The sequence below is a fragment of the Littorina saxatilis genome, linkage group LG10 (genome assembly GCF_037325665.1).
Source record: "Littorina saxatilis isolate snail1 linkage group LG10, US_GU_Lsax_2.0, whole genome shotgun sequence".
Lineage (NCBI taxonomy): Eukaryota > Metazoa > Mollusca > Gastropoda > Littorinimorpha > Littorinidae > Littorina > Littorina saxatilis.
In genome coordinates this window covers 11,395,706-11,414,234 of record NC_090254.1, presented here as the reverse complement: position 1 = coordinate 11,414,234, position 18,529 = coordinate 11,395,706, and the positions used below count along the sequence as shown (strand labels likewise).

The following is an 18,529-nucleotide window of genomic DNA, read 5'->3' as shown; positions in this document are numbered from 1 at the left end:
CTCGTCGTCCTTGTACCCGATACAGTGCTGACCGGGTAGATTGCTTGGTCACTGCTGTGGTAGTTCGTGTCTGTGCTAAACCATTCACTAGTTGCTCGTGCCTTCGTGTCACCGTTGGCATCTCTCTCTCTCTCTCTCTCTCTCTCTCTCTCTCTCTCTCTCTCTCTCTCTCTCTCTCTCTCTCTCTCTCTCTCTCTCTCTCTCTCTCTCTCTCTCTCTCTCTCTCATTGCTTGATAATCATAGTGCATATTGAAATGTCTTTAATTGTTGGACATGTTAATTATGTAAATTTTATTGTAGTTAACTTAACTTCTTGTTGTTAATCGAGTTACCCTCAGTGGGCGAGGGCCGGATGAAAAAAAGCATGTTTACATTGCTTATTCTGTTACCCTCGAAAAATAAAGTTCAATTCAATTCAATTCTATTCTCTCTGGGTCTCTCTGCTTGTCTTTCTGTCTGTCTGTCTGCGTGACCTCCAACTGTCTTGACACATACAGCTTGAGAACCTCTTGAAGTACAGGTTGTCGTCACCAAAACTGAGACTGGTCTTTTTTGCACAGAATCAAATGACGACATTTATAACAAATGACGTCATTATTATTGTAGTGTGGTACTGATTCGTCTATTCCTCGGTTGCTTTTCCTTCACGTGTAACCCCCGCCGTTTTTCTTTGCAAGTTAGTTCCATTCGCTTAAGATAGCCATTACCTTAAAGAAAAAAGGTAATATTAATCGACCCACTTCAGAAGTAATCCTTGCACTTCCTTGTCAATATTTCACAAACCTGTCGTTTTCGTTTGCGGTAAATTTACCGAAGTTTACCACCGGGAACCGCGGGAGCGTGACAAAGTCGAGGCATAGCGGCTGCTTGAGTGACTCGATCCACTTTGTGTCGTGCTGAGCCTGGCTGACTTGTGACCCACTGGCCTGTCAACTGGGGTGGGCACGACAACACCCACGCTGGCACACGCACTAAAACACACACAAGCACGCACGCATGCATTCTTACACACACACACACACACACACACACACACACACCATCCGCATGCACACCACAACACACGCATGTACGCATGCAAACACACCCCGCGCGTACCGTGCGCACGTTCACTCACACACACACACACACACACACACACACACACACACACATTCCCGTACGTGCACATCTTTCAAAAGATAGTCTAGAATCCAAAAGAAATCTAGATCACACCAAAGGAAGGATCTAAGTACGAGGCTTGAAGAAAAAGTTTTGACACCTCAGCAGATCAGGCATGCACACACAAGGAAGGAAACAAACGTTGAAGGAGTGGAGATTTATCGTCATCGGTGGCCAATGAGGGTCATGGTTTGGTGTTAGAAAAGCGTCTTCTGCACTCTCATAAGTTACATACAATATTTCTTACATTTAAATAAAAAGAAAACACACCAGTAACCAGGTTAGGTACGTTTATATAGATCTATAATCAATATTTCGGCACGTTACTGCCTTCTTCGGGATGGTAAGCTTATCTTAATATGGTAATATTTCTTACGTAAGACTGTCCTGGAGGTGGATTGGACAACATGCAATTTTTTTTTTTAACGGATGCCAATTTCTCCTTTCGAATAGGACTACGGGTGTTTTTCAAAGTATACACAAGGATAGTACTCGGCACAGTATGGGAATGCGAAGGTGGTCCTGAGTCAGTGATAGACGGTGTGCCTTTACATGAGTCTGTTGGATACACTTGATATGACTTAGCTGACGTACTGCATGCACCACGAAAGGTGATATATTGGTGGAAGGGTGGGAGTGGTATAATAAATTGAGTGACCCGTCTGCTGTGGTTAGAGGTGTCCAGTGCAATCATTGACATTTGTCTCTATCTTTACCCCCCCACAGTTGGTCGTCCAGAGCTGCTCGTGGTATGTCCGTATGATAACACTTGCTGGCAGCGCTTAGTCTTGGAAACATTTATAACTATGCAGAATCAATCAATCAATCAATCAATATGAGGCTTATATCGCGCGTATTCCGTGGGTACAGTTCTAAGCGCAGGGATTTTTGTTAAAAAAATTTTTATGTAATTTATATCCCGCACATATTCAAGGCGCAGGGATTTATTTATGCCGTGTGAGATGGAATTTTTTGTACACAATACATCACGCATTCACATCGGCCAGCAGATCGCAGCCATTTCGGCGCATATCCTACTTTTCACGGCCTATTATTCCAAGTCACACGGGTATTTTGGTGGACATTTTTATCTATGCCTATACAATTTTGCCAGGAAAGACCCTTTTGTCAATCGTGGGATCTTTTACGTGCACACCCCAATGTAGTGTACACGAAGGGACCTCGGTTTTTCGTCTCATCCGAAAGACTAGCACTTGAACCCACCACCTAGGTTAGGAAAGGGGGGAGAAAATTGCTAACGCCCTGACCCAGGGTCGAACTCGCAACCTCTCGCTTCCGAGCGCAAGTGCGTTACCACTCGGCCACCCAGTTCCCGGTGGTAAACTTCGGTAAATTTACCGCAAACGAAAACGACAGGTTTGTGAAATATTGACAGAGTGCAAGGATTACTTCTGAAGTGGGTCGATTAATATTACCTTTTTTCTTTAAGGTAATGGCGATGTTAAGCGGCCTGCACACACACACACACACACACACACACACACACACACACACACACACACACACACACACACACACACAAACACACACACTCTCTCTCTTTCTCTCTCTCTCTCTCTCTCTTAATTAATTAATTAATTAGTTATTCGTTTGGCTGTTTAAAACATGTTATATAAATATATAAATGTAATGTATAATGTCATGTAGAGGCCTATGTCTAAAAGGGACAGGTTGGAAGATTAGGCATCGCCTAAAACCTTTATCCCTTTGTATTAAAGTTTTGAATCTGAATCTGAATCTCTCTTAACGCTTACAAGGCGACACAATCAGTCACACACAAATGCCTACATCAGTACATGCGGCCACATTCAGGTTTCTGCGCATTCCCTGTCACAACTCGGTCATTGCGACAGTTGCAATTACAAACCATGCACCCCTATTAGACAACCCTTCCTGCATTGGTCTTCACCATTTTCCTGTTTACGTGCATCCTTTTTTTCTTGGTGTCGGAGTCCATAAAATAGATGTTAGCAAGGTGTGGAGCCAGGTAAAATCAACCCCCTCTGACAAGAGTAATGGCCGACAATGATCTGAATGCCTGTTGCCCCTGTCTTCTCCTCTCTTCTCGCCGTTTCTTTGGGGAACCCGTCGTCTGTCATTGTCCTTGTGCGCTATAACCGTCATACAGCCACGGCACAGGCAGTCGGTTCAACTGTTGTCGTCTGCTTCGGTCAGGTGAATTGTCGTCTGCTTCGGTCAGGTGAATTGTCGTCTGCTCCGCTCGGCCGTTGCCTTCATTGTGAGGGTGGCCATTCCGATGAAAGCGGGGCTGATTTTGACCGACGGAGAGAGGGGCGTTTGAAGTCAAAAGAGAACGTCCACGGTATAAGTCCTCCGTCAACGCCGTTTCTCATTCCTGTGTGCGGGCGTGTAACGTTGCACACGGGAAAGGCGTTTTAGTCTTTCGCTGAATAGTGTAGTTCCTCCTTTTCTTTTAACAGACGTTGACTCCCAAAAAAACTGGATTTAGATTCCGTCACCGATGCCGATTGTGTTTCAACTGCGGGTGTGGGGTTGCCACAACACTATGTATGAATCCCGACTATTTCGCAAGACTGCGCAAAGCTGCGCTCGACACAGACGACTGTAGCACCGGCGACAGTTCAGAAGTCAGCACTGACGTGTCTGTTCTTGGACTACTCCCGGCGCGACTGTGGGAACTTCCCTGAGATTCTGGGAATCTACGTCACCTTCTGCGTTCGTGGACTGCAACGGTTCCCCACGGGGGGGTTGTGCACACGTGTAAAGCCGTGTTTTTCCTCGCAATTTACGCACACAGTGATACTCCTTTTGCTGGGGAGTCAGTTCTGCGATATTGAGTTTGTGAATGTCTTGTGGTGAGTTTGCCTGCTGAAAACGTCTTCTTCATTGACATGGATCCCAAGCGCTTTGAGTTCGCGTGGATGGCGCCCCTGGAGAAGCACTTTCTCTCCGTCAACGCTGATTACGAGGCCTGGCAGGCGCAACGTGTAAGTCTGGGTGCTCGCTTGGACTGTCAGAGAAATTCAAGTTTTACGCCCTCACGGCAAAGCCATTAGGGGCATGTTCCCGGGTTTTAACCCGACTTTAGATGAGATACACAAGTGTATGAGTGTTTAGGTGGTATCAGCCATATGCATTTATAATGGCAGAATGACCGAGGTCTTTTACGTGCCACTGTGGTGACACGGGGGTGGGAGATGGATACCGTCTCTGGATCTGCACATAAAGTTGACCCGTGTCCGTCCCGGCCCGGATTCAAACCAGCGACCTTTCGACCACAAGTCCAGTGCTCTACCACCTGAGCTACCCGGGCCCCTTGGACTGTCAATTAGTGATTGGCTGTTTTGAGGAGTGCGGTTACGAATCAGGGCTCCCCACGGACCCCCGTCATAGAGGGTCCATTGACCCCCACTCTTAATGTTTAGAGGGTCCATTGACCCCCACTCTTAATGTTTAGAGGGTCCATTGACCCCCACTCTTAATGTTGAGAGGGTCCATTGACCCCCACTCTTAATGTTGAGAGGGTCCATTGACCCCCACTCTTAATGTTGAGAGGGTCCATTGACCCCCACTCTTAATGTTGAGAGGGTCCATTGACCCCCACTCTTATTGTTTAGAGGGTCCATTGACCCCCACTCTTAATGTTGAGAGGGTCCATTGACCCCCACTCTTATTGTTTAGAGGGTCCATTGACCCCCACTCTTAATGTTGAGAGGGTCCATTGACCCCCACTCTTATTGTTTAGAGGGTCCATTGACCCCCACTCTTATTGTTTAGAGGGTCCATTGACCCCCACTCTTAATGTTTAGAGGGTCCATTGACCCCCTACGCGGAGTTTTAGAGGGTCACACGATGCCATGGTCCCCAAACCCCCCTGTGTTCATATACACATGTACGTATATAACGCATTGTTATCACGACTAGTGTGATATGAAGTTTCTTTTTCATCAGAATATTCGAAGAGGACACTTCAATTATAACTTGCTTAAATGGAACACACCCACTCTTTTCCAATACGCACGATAACGGAAACGAAGTGCGTCCCGGGACCCGCTCTTCATAGATTTAGTGCGTCCCGGGACCCGCTCTTCATAGGTTTAGTGCGTCCCGGGACCCGCTCTTCATAGGTTTAGTGCGTCCCGGGACCCGCTCTTCATAGGTTTAGTGCGTCCCGGGACCCGCTCTTCATAGGTTTAGTGCGTCCCGGGACCCGCTCTTCATAGGTTTAGTGCGTCCCGGGACCCCTTCAATGAGCTTCTAGTACGTGATTTCGGCTTCTAGTGCGTATAGGACGCAGGGACGCGCACATTGGGGAGTCCTGCGAATGCTGCTTGTTTACACACGGAGAAGTGCAGGTCGTTTTGTCACCATTGCAGCTGTTCCGTGTGATGTATCTTGGGCCCAAAAAATACAAATATTTGTTTCCAATGACAAGTCCCCAAAATGAGGGTCTGTAGGTCTGTGCTTTTTTTCTTGTCAAGTTCTATTCTTTTATTTGCAATGATACAGGCGCATACTGCTGCTAATTGGCCTGAAATTGTGCGGGTTGTGTCCCCTCGGTGTCGGTGAAGTGAAGTGTAACTTTCCTCGTAAAGTTTGCAAAATCGAGATTTGTCATTTTTTTCAAAACTTTTTCTTAGAAGTTTTTCAACAAAGGATCTAGAATCGGGAGCAAAAAAAGGGTCGGTCGGGGAGAAGAGAGATAATGTAAGTTTTACGCCCTCATGGCTAAGCCATTAGGGGCATGTTACACGGGAAAACCCGGCTTTGTATTAAAAAAAATAAAAAATACGATGCCTGGTCGGTCGGGGAATCGAGGAGTGTTAAATAAACTTGGCCTTAAAGGAGACTTCCCTTGACTTGTTTTTTGTTGATAGCTTCCACGAAAGGACAGGCAGGTCCGGTCCAGCTAGGTATTTACCTCACGAACACCTCTGTGGCTAAAAATGAACCCACAGTTGCTGGGGTTTACGCCAACCTGGTAATAGCCAACACGTCGATGTGTCTGCTGACGGGTGTGTCCATGGCTCATGTGTCCGCGTCTAGGATTTACTCTTGACAGCTATTTATTGCACGTCAAATCTTCTGTCTTTTCCTGCTTCCCTCGTGGCAGTGGTCGCCTTGACATACCTGGCTAGCGATGGAGGTGGTTATAAGTTTAGACTGTGACATGTGTTGTGCGAGTGTTTGTGTGTGTGTGTGTGTGTGTAGTAATAGACTTCTTTTGGATTCTGGACTATCTAATTGCAACGTTAGTTCATCCAACTAAAGCGGACAAAAAAATCACCTGTGACCTAAAGACTCGCTTTCTCTCTCTCTCTCTCTCTCTCTCTCTCTCTCTCTCTCTCTCTCTCTCTCTATCTCTCTCTCTCTCTCTCTCTCTCTCTCTCTCTCTCTCTCTCTCTCTCTCTCTCTCTCTCTCTCTCTCTCTCTCTCTCTCTCTCTCGGACACGCCTCCATACATTTAACTTGAGGCCATGATGCCGTTTCTCAAGATAGCGACGGACAGTGACACGGACATTCCATTGTGTGTTGTTTTGCACTCATTGTTTAGGAGGGGTGGAGGAGGTGTAACGTAAACACCACAAACCTCTGTGTGCTGTCTGTGTTGATAGGGTGTGCCGGTGTGCAGAGGGAGGAGAGATGCTATCAAATCACAAACGTTGTTGTTTTGTAGTGCTTGTGCAGGGGGGGGGGCTAGTTCCTAATCCTCTTGTGCTGCGATGTGTGTGTGTGTGAGGAGGGGGGGGGAGCTAGGGTGGGGGCCAGGTAGTAGAATAGTTGCAAAAGGAGGAAAGACTTTGTTAGCATAGAATCACAAACATTGTCTTGCAGTGTTTTTTTGCGGTAGAGGGGTGGGGGGTGAAACGTTCCAATCCCTTTTGTTGATACGCTGTTAGGATCTTAGTGCAGTAGTCTCACCTGAATGAACATCGACACTGCGACATCTGTCCTTGTCTTACTCAGTGTTTCTACTGACTACAAAGTACGCGTCAGTCTGTATTAGGGCAGTGTCCGCTATTTTCAAGTTGTTTGTGGAATACTGTAGCTTTTCTTGTCCTTACGCATTGTCTTTTTCTCAGTTTAAGATTACGTACGCACGCACGCACGCACGCCTGCTTGTATGCACACACACGCACGCACTGACGCCGTACGTACACTACACTACACTACACCAGAGACTATAGAGTATACAGACTGTATACTCTATAGTCTCTGACCGTACACTACAGTAACACAACACTACACTACACTGCACTGACCGCACTACACTAAGCCGGCTCCGCTCACCTATGTAACTTCAGCAGGACCGACGACGCACTGCAGATTATCCCAGCCCGCTACACGTTGCATGAAAGAAAAACAGGCCGAGTACTCGTCATAATCCCTATCGCGGCATAAATAATAGGCAGTGCGTCATCTGTGCCGCTGAAACTGCGCAGGTATATTCTGCCCATAAACTGCACTGCACTGCACTACCAACCGAAAGAAACTGTCTCTGAAACACACAAGTCAGTCTTGACACCGACCAGTTGACTTTTTCACCTCTGTCCCCTTCTACCCATTGAATAGGGGGGAGGGACACCGACTGAGGTACTGGCAGGACAGGATTAGGCCTATTCTGCTAACAAGTCCTCAATGGGAGGGACAGGGAGCGAGGGATTATTCGAGATAGAAACTCCACAATGGCAAATCCTCCTCCGTCCCCCCCCCTCCCCCCCCCCCCCCCTTTCTCGAGAGTTGTCAGTCTCGGCACCGACAAACAGGTCAAAAACGTGCCGAAAGTGATACCCCGGAACGCCAAGAATGTCTTTCGCGTTTTACACCGTTATGGTGGAGGGGGGGTGGGGGTGGTGGGCCTAACCACACGGCTTTGTTACAGGTGATTACTGAGTTTGTCCTCACCTCAGGAACTGAAATAGCTCAATGGTCTGCTTAGCACTGGTGCGAGAAGAGACGAATTGGTGTGAAGAAGGGTCGAAGATGTCTGCTTGTCGTCTTTTGTCGGTCTGTCTGTCTGTCTGTCTGTTTTAGTATCTGTCTCAGTGTCTGTCTGTCTTCTCTCTCTCTCTCTCTCTCTCTCTCTCTCTCTCTCTCAGTCTGGCCACACACACACACACACACACACACACTCACACACACTCACACACACACACACACACACACACAACCACCCCTATCCTTTCGCCTGTCGGCTCACCAAAGGGAACAGGTGTGATATTTTCACGTCACAACAAATCCCTCAGTGAATATGTCAGTCACTGACCAATGGCTAAACTGTCTCGCGGTGTCGCTGACCGCTGCTGACGTAGTTGTGTCCAGTGGCAGTTAGGTACTCTTGCTCTGTGTTCCAGCTTGCGTACTTCAGCCTGGAATGCTTCAGTGGAACTCGTGTGTCGACTCATCTGTGGTTCTGTGTCTAATGCTGAGTTTGTGTTGATGCGAACCTGCAATATTGTTGTGTTGTGCGAGATGGTTGATACATGTTTGTGATGCATTTCCTCCAGAATTCAGTGGTTGGTTTATCTTGGCGTGTGTTCTTTCTTTTGATAGCTAATGTTGATTTTTGCTTGTGTGTCGGTGCTGGACTTGAAATCAGTATTGAGGCTGGGTTTACTGTGACATGAATACATTTCTAGTTCTGTTATGTTTTTCCGTCAACGCTCAGGGGTTAGTTTCGCTTTGCGTGTCAGTTTTCTTCTCTTTCTGTTGATATTCGATGTGTTTATATTTGTGTCTTTGGTGTAAGTGTTGTGTGTCGACCGTTTTGATTCTGTATGTGTACGAACGTGGAATAATCATAGTGGTTTTCTCAGTGTGGCTTGGTTACATTTCTGTCATGCATTTCCACCAGTGGTTTTTTTTTTTTTTTTTTTTTTCTTTTTTTCTTTTTCTTCTTTTTTTTTTATCTTTTCTGTGGTTTTCTACAATGGACAAAATCTTGCATCTTTAATGTTGGTTATTGTCTTACATATGTCTGTGTTTGGGTTGACTTAAGTGTTGTTTGTGGCGGTGTCATAATGCAGTGTTTTTTTGTGTGTTTTTTTTGTGGACAACGCCTTTATTTTCAAATTTTGCAATTATGAAAAAAGTGCATAGTGTAAAGGGTATTATGAAACACGAAGTTTCATTTCATTTTCAAACATGAATGTTAAATTTACGGGAGTACCATATCTACCAGTGGTTATACATTTTCTGTGTGCGTGTTTCTTTCTTTGATCCTTTTTTTTTGTTTTTTTTTGTGCTAAACAATGTTGATTTTTGTGTCTTGTATTGTAAGTATTGCGTGTTGACAGTGTTGGTTCTGTTTATACATGTATAGTTACATTTCAGTGTTGCATTTCCATCTCGCGTTTTCTTCCCGTCTGTCTGTTACTGCCGTACGATGTTGATCAGTTTGTGTGTTTGATGTCACGAACTGATATTAAAAAGATGTGTGTGATCAGGGTTTGCGTCTTTGATTTAGGTATTGGAAGGGGTATTATATGGCCAACCATAGCCTATCACTAGAGAAAGTGTTGTTGGTTCAATTTACCAATATGTTTCAGTTTTTCTTTCGTTTTACTTCATGTCCGTATCTATTTATCTATTTTTTGAAGCATAACACAGTTCAAGATATTTTCGAGCGATTGGCCAATACTTGAACCAGTGTTTTGTTCTTGTGTTGCAGGATCGAGAAAAACACGAGCAGCTTCAAGAAATCCTCGGTAGCTACAGCAACAATGGATTACCTCCCCTGCCGGAGTTGCTGACCTTTGGCCGTCCTACTTTCGACGAGAAAGTCTTTGGACTGGAGGCCCACTGGAGTATACTTGTCGACAACGCCTCAGTGAGTTGATCCCTCGTTCCTTGCTTGCATGCGCACTTCTACTTTTTGTGAGAGAGAGAAAGAGAGAGAGATAGAGAGAGAGAGAGAGAGAGAGAGAGAGAGAGAGAGAGAGATAGAGAGAGAGAGAGAAAGAGAGAGAGAGAGAGAGAGAGGTATTGCACCTCGGTTCGACCGAAGAGAAGTTAAAAATAAATTCCTGTTGTGCAGCGGGATAAAGTATTCCCTCATACCTCGGAGATATACCTTCACTCGCTCGCAGCGACGTCACGTGACATTTTAGATGGTGGAAAAGAATGCTGTCGCTTATTTTCCTTCTGAGTTCAGTTAAGACTAAAACGATGCTCATTCACGGAAAGAACTATCCAAAATTGCAACCACAGCCGCGGTTGTCCTGTAAGTTCCCGATCCATGTTAAACCCTCATCCTCAGAAGGAAAATAAGCGACAGCATTCTCTTCCACCATCTTAAATGTCACGTGACGTCGCTGCGAGCGAGTGAAGGTATATCTCCGAGGTATGAGACGTAGAGGTTACATGCCGAGTCTCAGTGATTATCAAAAATAATGGTCGAAGTTAGCGGATCATGAAAAATGCGAGCTTTAGCGAGCTTTTTCATGACCGCGAACTGAGACCATTATTTTTGATAATCACTGAGACGAGGTGTGTAACCTCTTTATTCCTCCTTTCTTCAGTTATTCAAAGAAAAGAGGAGTTTTTTTGCGAAAGTTTGATCGAATCCTATTCTCTCAACCAGTCAACCTGCGCAGGCGATCGATTAATGCGCGGTTGTATAGTTCCGTGCAAATCATTCCATTCTGTTAACACTTCTTGTCAGTTTTCCTATTTTAGGCTAAAATCAAGTACACAGATATGCTGTTATTCTGCTGTGGCGGCAAAGGCAGATATTGTGTGTTCTGTATATGTTTTGGTATCGCTTAGGGTAATGTTTTTTCGTCAAATGGGACTAGCAGACGAACTTTTGCACCCGTGTTCCAACGTTAAAAACTGTATGAAGTTCAGTTTTCCGGGGAAAATAGTGTATGAAACCCCTTTATGTTGTTTAAATTGATGAGATGTGTGCATTTGGTTGCGTGTGATCTGTTTATTAAATGAAATATTGTTGAAAACTGACCGTCGGATTGCAGTCTGTTGTCGAAGGAACTGAGTGAAAAGAAGGGGAACTACTCTTGTCGCTAGACAAAGTATGAGTTACTTGCCTTGGGAAATTGCTTGTGATGAACGGCTTGAGCCACGGCAGATGAGATTCAGAAAACAACCGAACTCATGGATTTTATATGGAGATTCATGTGTTCAGGCCTGTAGTTGTTAATTTAAATGCGGTATGTTTGTATTGTTTGCTCCAGAGATGTATACTTCGTACATTAGAGCGTTCTGAACTTTTCAGTCGCAAAAAGTAGTACCGAAACAGAACAACCTCTCAACCCATTGCACTATCGAGGATTCAGGCTGTTGCTGGGTCGTTATTTGTTTGGTTGCTGGGTCATTATCGAAAAATAACTACCCCTACAAGTTTACAGAGGTAAAGAAGCAGAGGGGGGAATAAAATACTTTATCCCGCTGCACAACAGGAATTAAAAGTTACCTTATGTACGGTCGAACCGAGGTGCAATGGGAGAGGGGGAGAGAGAGTGAGAGAAAGAGAGTGAGAGAAAGAGGGAGAGAGAGTGAGAGAAAGAGAGAGAGGGAGAGAGAGAGATAGAGAGAGTGAGAGAAAGAGAGAGAGAGAGAAAGAGATAGAGAGAGAGAAAGAAAGAGAGAGAGAGAAAGAAAGAGAGAGAGAAAGAGAGTGAGAGAGAGAAAGAGAGTGAGAGAAAGAGAGAGAGAGAGGGGGAGGGAGAGGGGGAGAGAGTGTGAGAGACAGAGAGAGAGAGAGTGAGAGACAGAGAGAGGGAGGAAGAGAGAGGGAGAGAGAGTGAGAGAGAGAAAGAGAGTGAGAGAAAGAGAAAGAGAGAGAGAAAGAAAGAGAGAGAGAGGGGGAAAGAAAGAGAGAGAGGGAGGGAGAGAGAGAGAGAAAGAGAGTGAGATAGAGAGAGAGAGAAAGAGAGAGTGAGAGAGAAAGAGAGTGAGAGAGATCAGAGACATACATCTATGTCTCTGGAGAGAGGGAGGGAGAGAGAGAGAGTGAGAGAGAGAGAGTGAGAGAGACCGTGCGCTGTTCGTCTGCCCGTCTCGTTCCCTTATTTTCTTCCATGCTTTTGTCGGTGTGGTTTGTTCCTGTACAAACTAGGAATAAGAAAGGTTTGAACTATAACTATCCAACGGTTCTCCTGGACGCTAGCTGCAGGTACTTGAAGGCAGTCAGGATCGGTTGCAAGTTAGGTTTCCCGGCTTTCCCACAGGACTGATTCTGGGTTTAAGCACTACCGAGAAGGTGACACTGGGCGTAGAACGTTGTTATCAGCACAACGTCCTTCACTATATCATTCCTCATTGACATGCAGGCTTTTCTGTCAAGGGTGTCTCATGCACTTTATGGCACTTTATGGGGTACTCACCTGGGTACTCGGTACCCGTCCTGTAAAGTCACCTTCGAGACGCATGGGGGGGATTGGGTGTACCCGTAAACTCAGTACACATGACCTTAACCAGGACACAAGGGCAGAACTAATAAGTTTCGCGAATACAGCGGTATGGATAGGTTACCTCCCTCGTCTTCCTTTTGCTTGCCTGCTTCTCGGGTTTTTGAATCCGATACTGTTAACTGACCTGTCAGAGGTTTTGAAACCTAACCCTAACCCGTTTTGTTATTCCCCGTTCATGACATAGGACGTGCCATCACTGACCTACTGCTGCTGTGCGCTGGTGTTGAAAAGGGAAAATAGGGGTTTATTCGAGCTCCAGTCGAAACCTGTGTGTAGGCAAACACGATATAACGGTATCAGTCGTACCCAGAGTGTGGTGTATACCGAATATGGGGAAAATGAGAAGTTCAGTTTGTTTTCTTAGTTCAGATAGCCAAGTTTTGGTGATTTGTTTTATGCAGGACAGTAATAGACCGTCACCAACCTAAATTCACAGCCTGACTGTTCTTTATTTGGTGTTTAGCGTCATTTCTTACATACTGCTTGACTAAAATCTTTACAAACATTGACTATATTCTATACAAGAACCACTTAACAAGGGTAATAAGTGATGAATTTTATGGGTGAGAAAAGGAAAGTAAAAGGACTTTGGGGAGGCAGAAATAGAGAAGAAACAAGAAAAAGATCCTAATTAGGTTCACGGCATCGAGAGTGATGCGACCTTCTCTCAGAAGTTAGTAGAGAAGGCTCCCCCATCCACCACCCGGGGGACGCGCCTCTACGCCAATTAGGGGGCGCGAGGAGCCTGACTGTAGGTATACGGAATGATGACTCAGAATGAGCAGGCAAACAGTGTAGCATAAGCTCAAATGAAGACAGATGGTCTGTGTACCTGAAAAAAACCACGATGTAAAATACAGTGGGGGTGTGAGGAATATGGGGGGGGGGGGGAGGGAGTTCCAGCTCGTCAACTCTATAGCATACACTAAAATGCAGTCAGTGTACTGACTGCAATTGCAAGAAAAAGCCGAGGTAAACAAATTTGGGGTGTAAGGTGTGTGTGTGTGTGGGGGGGGGATATGTAACTTGCTGACAATGTAGCATACACTAAAATGCAGACAAAAGGTCTGTGCAAAAAGGAGCCAATGTAAACACATTTTGGTTGTCTTCTTCTTCAGTTCTTCTTCTTCTTCTTCTTCTTCTTCTTCTTCTTCTTCTTCTTCTTCTTCTTCTTCTGCGTTCGTGGGCTGAAACTCCCCCGTACACTCGTGTTTTTGCACGAGTGGAATTTTACGTGTATGACCGTTTTTACCCCGCCATTTAGGCAGCCATACGCCGCTTTCGGAGGAGTTTTGGTTGTGAGGTGGGGGCAGAGGGGTGTTTCTAGCTTGCCCAAATAGTGGCATACACTCAAATGCAGACATATGTACTACATATGTATATATGTATATAACCGTACTCGGAGTAGGCCAACAGGAAGGGGGGGGGGGGGGTAATGTCCAGCTGTAGCTGACGAAGCGGAAACACAGGCGACAGTCACGGCTGAGGAATGCAGGGATGGCAGATTGGGGACAGCTTGTTGCGGGTGACTGACGTGTGACACACTAACGTGTCCGCTTCACCTTTGTTCTCTGACACCTGGCAACAAACATGAACAGGTAGCAAGTCCGAAACCCCGCCGACCATTATCCTCCTTCCCTCCCTGGGCCACACCGACCGGGCAATTCCCACCACCATCCACACTAGTCAGTTGCAGAATCTTCATACGGCGTACCCCCACACCCATTCATGTTTTGTTGTGCCCTGTTTTTATAAAGCATAAATAGGCTAGTTAGGATTCGCTCTGGTTGTTTGTTTGTTTGTATCTTGAAGAATGTTTTTCCGTGTTGTTGTGTTTAAAGGTACCATCTTCCCCCGCTTACGGTACACTCTCGTCTTCCCCGACACAAACTCCTGTCGGTCCAGTCCTGTACACGGAGCATTATTTTACACAGTTCACTGTACTTTGCAACATTACGGCACAAATCAATAGCCCATCTGTGTTCCGTTTTTGTTTTGTGCTGAACTAATTTAGAAGATTGACTCAAGTGTCTCATAATGAATTCAGCCAAAACTCTCCTCAGACAATAGACAGGTTGTTGATGTGTGTATGTGTTTAAGTAAAATGATACTCTTATCAGAGGCAAACTGTCTGCTCTTATCTCGAGAGAGAAACAACAACTGAACAAGTGTGTCATGTGTATGTGGGTATGTGTTTCAGCAAAATGATACTCTTATCAGAGGCAAACTGCCTGCTCTTATCTCGAGAGAGAAACAACAACTGAACAAGTGTGTGTATGTGGGAACGGCGGTACCTTTAACATTACGAAAAAAAAAATCGGCGCAATGTCTCACTACGTCTCTCTGTGTGTTACTGTTACTGTTAGGTTACTTAACTGTCCCCCGCGTTTCACAAGCATCAGGGACAAGGATAAAACTTCGGCTCAGCATAAATTAAACAAGTGCACAATGCAGGACTTGTCATAAGAAAAATGCGACTGTGTTAATGTTTCCAGCCATAAAACATCGTGATGACAGGATAGGAATTCGTGTCATGTCGACCTGGACAATGCCCGTCTTGTTAGCTTTTTTCTACCTCCTTAGTGGCTTTGGTCTTACTTTTTGCGTCTGCTACGATATCACTTGTGTCCGTTTATCTAGGAACCTCTCAGTTTTGAATAAGAAAAAGAACCCTCTCTTCTGGTATCACACTCCCCCCCCCTACCTCCCCCTCCTCTCTATCTATCTCTGGCATGTGTGTGTGTGTGTGTGTGTGTGTGTGTGTGTGTGTGTGTGTGTGTGTGTGTGTTTTAAACATTCGGAGGATGAGGATGATTTGAAGTCCACACAATGATGATGATGATGATTTGAAGTCCACACAATGATGATGATGATCATTTGAAGTCCACACAATGATGATGATGATGATGATTTGAAGTCCACACAATGATGATGATGATGATTTGAAGTCCACACAATGATGATGATGATGATGATGATTTGAAGTCCACACGATGATGATGATGATGATGATGATGATGATTTGAAGTCCACACAATGATGATGATGATGATGATGATGATGAGATGATGATGATGATGATGATGATGATGATGATGATGATGATGATGATGATGATGATGATGATGATGATGATGATGATTTCAGGCACTGACCAAGAGGCAACACGACCAGCAGGAGGCTGTGTGGGAGTTACTCCACACTGAGCTGTCCTACATCAGTCAGATCCGGGTCATCGTCGATGTGAGTGTCTCTTTCTCCTTCATACACACACACACACACACACACACATCACGTGCACACACACATACACACACACTCTCACATACACACACACACACACACATATGCACACACACACACACACACACACACACACACACACACACACACACACACACACCTCTTGGTATCCACCCGCTGTGCTTTTCAACACTATTCCCACTTGCTCTGTTTGTCGGTGAATACCTGTATTATGTTACTGCTACTCTCTCTCTCTCTCTCTCTCTCTCTCTCTCTCTCTCTCTCTCTCTCTCTCTCTCTCTCTCTCTCTCTCTTTCTCTCTCTCTCTCTCTCTCTCTCTCTCTCTCTCTCTCTCTCTCTCTCACACACACACACACACTTGGCAGCAATATTGTGTTTTCTTTCTCGTGCTGTGTGAATCCAATATTTACAACTTGTCTACTGTTTCCAGGTGTTCAAAAGCTGTTTGCTCAATGTCCAGCAAGAAGGGCTTCTGAATGAGGTCAGTACCCGTCTTCTCTTCTTTTGAATTATTTGCTGGGTTAATGGTTTCCATTTTTGAATTTGCAAGGGCCAAACAAACAAAAATAATAATGTTTATTTCTGATGACAAGGCTCCAAACATTCGGTTTGATCGTTTTTTGGATTATAGTCTCCATTTTTTTCTTATTTTTTTCTTTTTCTTAACCAAGACATATTTGGCCCTTTATTGGCTAGAACTCGTGTGAGCTGTGACCATATGTCACAGAAGAGTAGCTTTCCTTGTAACGTCTGCTAATTTGAGTTAGGTGGTTTTTTTGTTTTGTTTTTTGGTTTTTTATTGGATCAGAAAATAGTTCTAGGGTCGGTCGGGGAACTCAAAACACTGAATTGTGTTCGTTAGGCCCAATGAATCCACAGCAAAAAGAACATATCTTGATTCTCCATCTAGGCGCAGTAGAAGGTCCAAAGCAGGAAACTTGTTATAATCGGAGCCATATACTGTCATTATTAGACAACATAGGCGAACAAAACTTAGTGTTTTAGATTCCAATTTCATTGTCCTTTCCAATGACATATGCAAAACTTGTGGCGTTTTAGCTTATTTGATTTTTGTTTGATTTTAACGCGGGAACCTTACTTTTGCGAATTTGATTTCGGGGGGTGTCTGTGTTGTAGGTTGCACTGTCTAGACTCTAGCATACGCACAATCTGTTTGCTGAATATGGTAGGGAAATGAACGGCCTTTCCAGTCATACCAGACATCATATTCGATGTCTATAGGTTAGGTGGATTCTATAGCATTGTGGGAAGTCTATTGGTCTAGTATGCTGTCACCTGATAACAGGTGTGGTTGTGTGTTATTCAGATCGAGCTGGAGCGGTCTATTACTTAGGTGGATTCTAGCATTGTGGGAAGTCGATAGGTATATGCTGTCACCTGATAACAGGTGTGGTTGTGTGTTATTCAGATCGAGTTGGAGCGGTCTATTACTTAGGTGGATTCTAGCATTGTGGGAAGTCGATAGGTATATGCTGTCACCTGATAACAGGTGTGGTTGTGTGTTATTCAGATCGAGTTGGAGCGGCTGTTCGGCAACATCGACCAGATCCTGGACTCGAACCAAACGCTATGGCAGGACAGTCTGACCAAGGTGCTGGAAGATGCCAGGGTCAACCGCAGACCACTCAACCCCTCACTCATGAAGTCTGCCTTCGTCAAGGAGGTACGCTACCACAGCCTTTTCATTGGGGTTTAAGGCCAAGAGACGTTTACTGCAGTACAAACCCCCCCCCCTTTTTGAGACCTCCAACAATCTAAAAAAAATCGGTTCTTGGAAAGGAGGGAGTCTTAAAATGGGGGTAATTTTACAGAGGTTATCAACAAAAAGTCTGAGAAAACAAGGTCTTAAAAAGGAGTGAGTCTTAAAATGGGGGTCATTTTACAGAGGTTATCAACAAAAAGTCTGAGAAAACAAGGTCTTAAAAAGGAGGGAGTCTTAAAATGGGGGTCATTTTACACAGGTTATCAACAGAAAGTCTGAGAAAACAAGGTCTCAAAAGGGAGGGGTCTCAATATAATGGGGGTCATTTTACACAGGTTATCAACAGAAAGTCTGAGAAAACAAGGTCTTAAAAAGGAGGGAGTCTTAAAATGGGGGTCATTTTACAGAGGTTATCAACAAAAAGTCTGAGAAAACAAGGTCTTAAAAAGGAGTGAGTCTTAAAATGGGGGTCATTTTACAGAGGTTATCAACAAAAAGTCTGAGAAAACAAGGTCTTAAAAAGGAGGGAGTCCTAAAAAGGCGGGTTCCACTGTACCCTGCAAACAACCACCACTGTCACGTGCCAGATCATAAGAAACAAACATGACGATCTCTTCTTGTTCAGGGCTTGACAGTCTTTAGGAGAGACTACTTTGTTGTTGTTGTTTTGTTTTGTGTGTTTTTTTGTCTTCGTTTTTGAAGCTACAGACTTTTACATGGGTAACGATTATTGCTTCACTGGGACACATACAGAAGCTGAACAGTCTGGCCGCTTTCAACGTAGGGCAGAATTTGACTGATTAATTAATTTTGAAACTGACACCAGTGTCAATCTGCCATATCAATTCATCAACTAGGCTGTTGACTTTGCTTATGTGTGTAAGTGGAAGACCCTCCTACCCCATGTAAACATGTTATAGCCTGGGCAGATCTGTGACGCTGAGT

At 44.8% G+C, this 18,529-nt stretch overlaps 1 protein-coding gene across 1 annotated transcript in view; it reads left to right on the top strand.

The window, feature by feature from the left end:
- LOC138979157 (pleckstrin homology domain-containing family G member 5-like) overlaps positions 1-18,529 on the top strand; it is a 167,888-nt gene that overhangs the window by 134,519 nt on the left and 14,840 nt on the right. The window contains exons 8-11 of the mRNA XM_070351967.1: positions 9,837-9,995; positions 15,745-15,840; positions 16,292-16,342; positions 17,393-17,545. Coding sequence (XP_070208068.1) covers positions 9,837-9,995; positions 15,745-15,840; positions 16,292-16,342; positions 17,393-17,545 — 459 coding nt within the window. The remainder of the gene's footprint in view (positions 1-9,836; positions 9,996-15,744; positions 15,841-16,291; positions 16,343-17,392; positions 17,546-18,529) is intronic.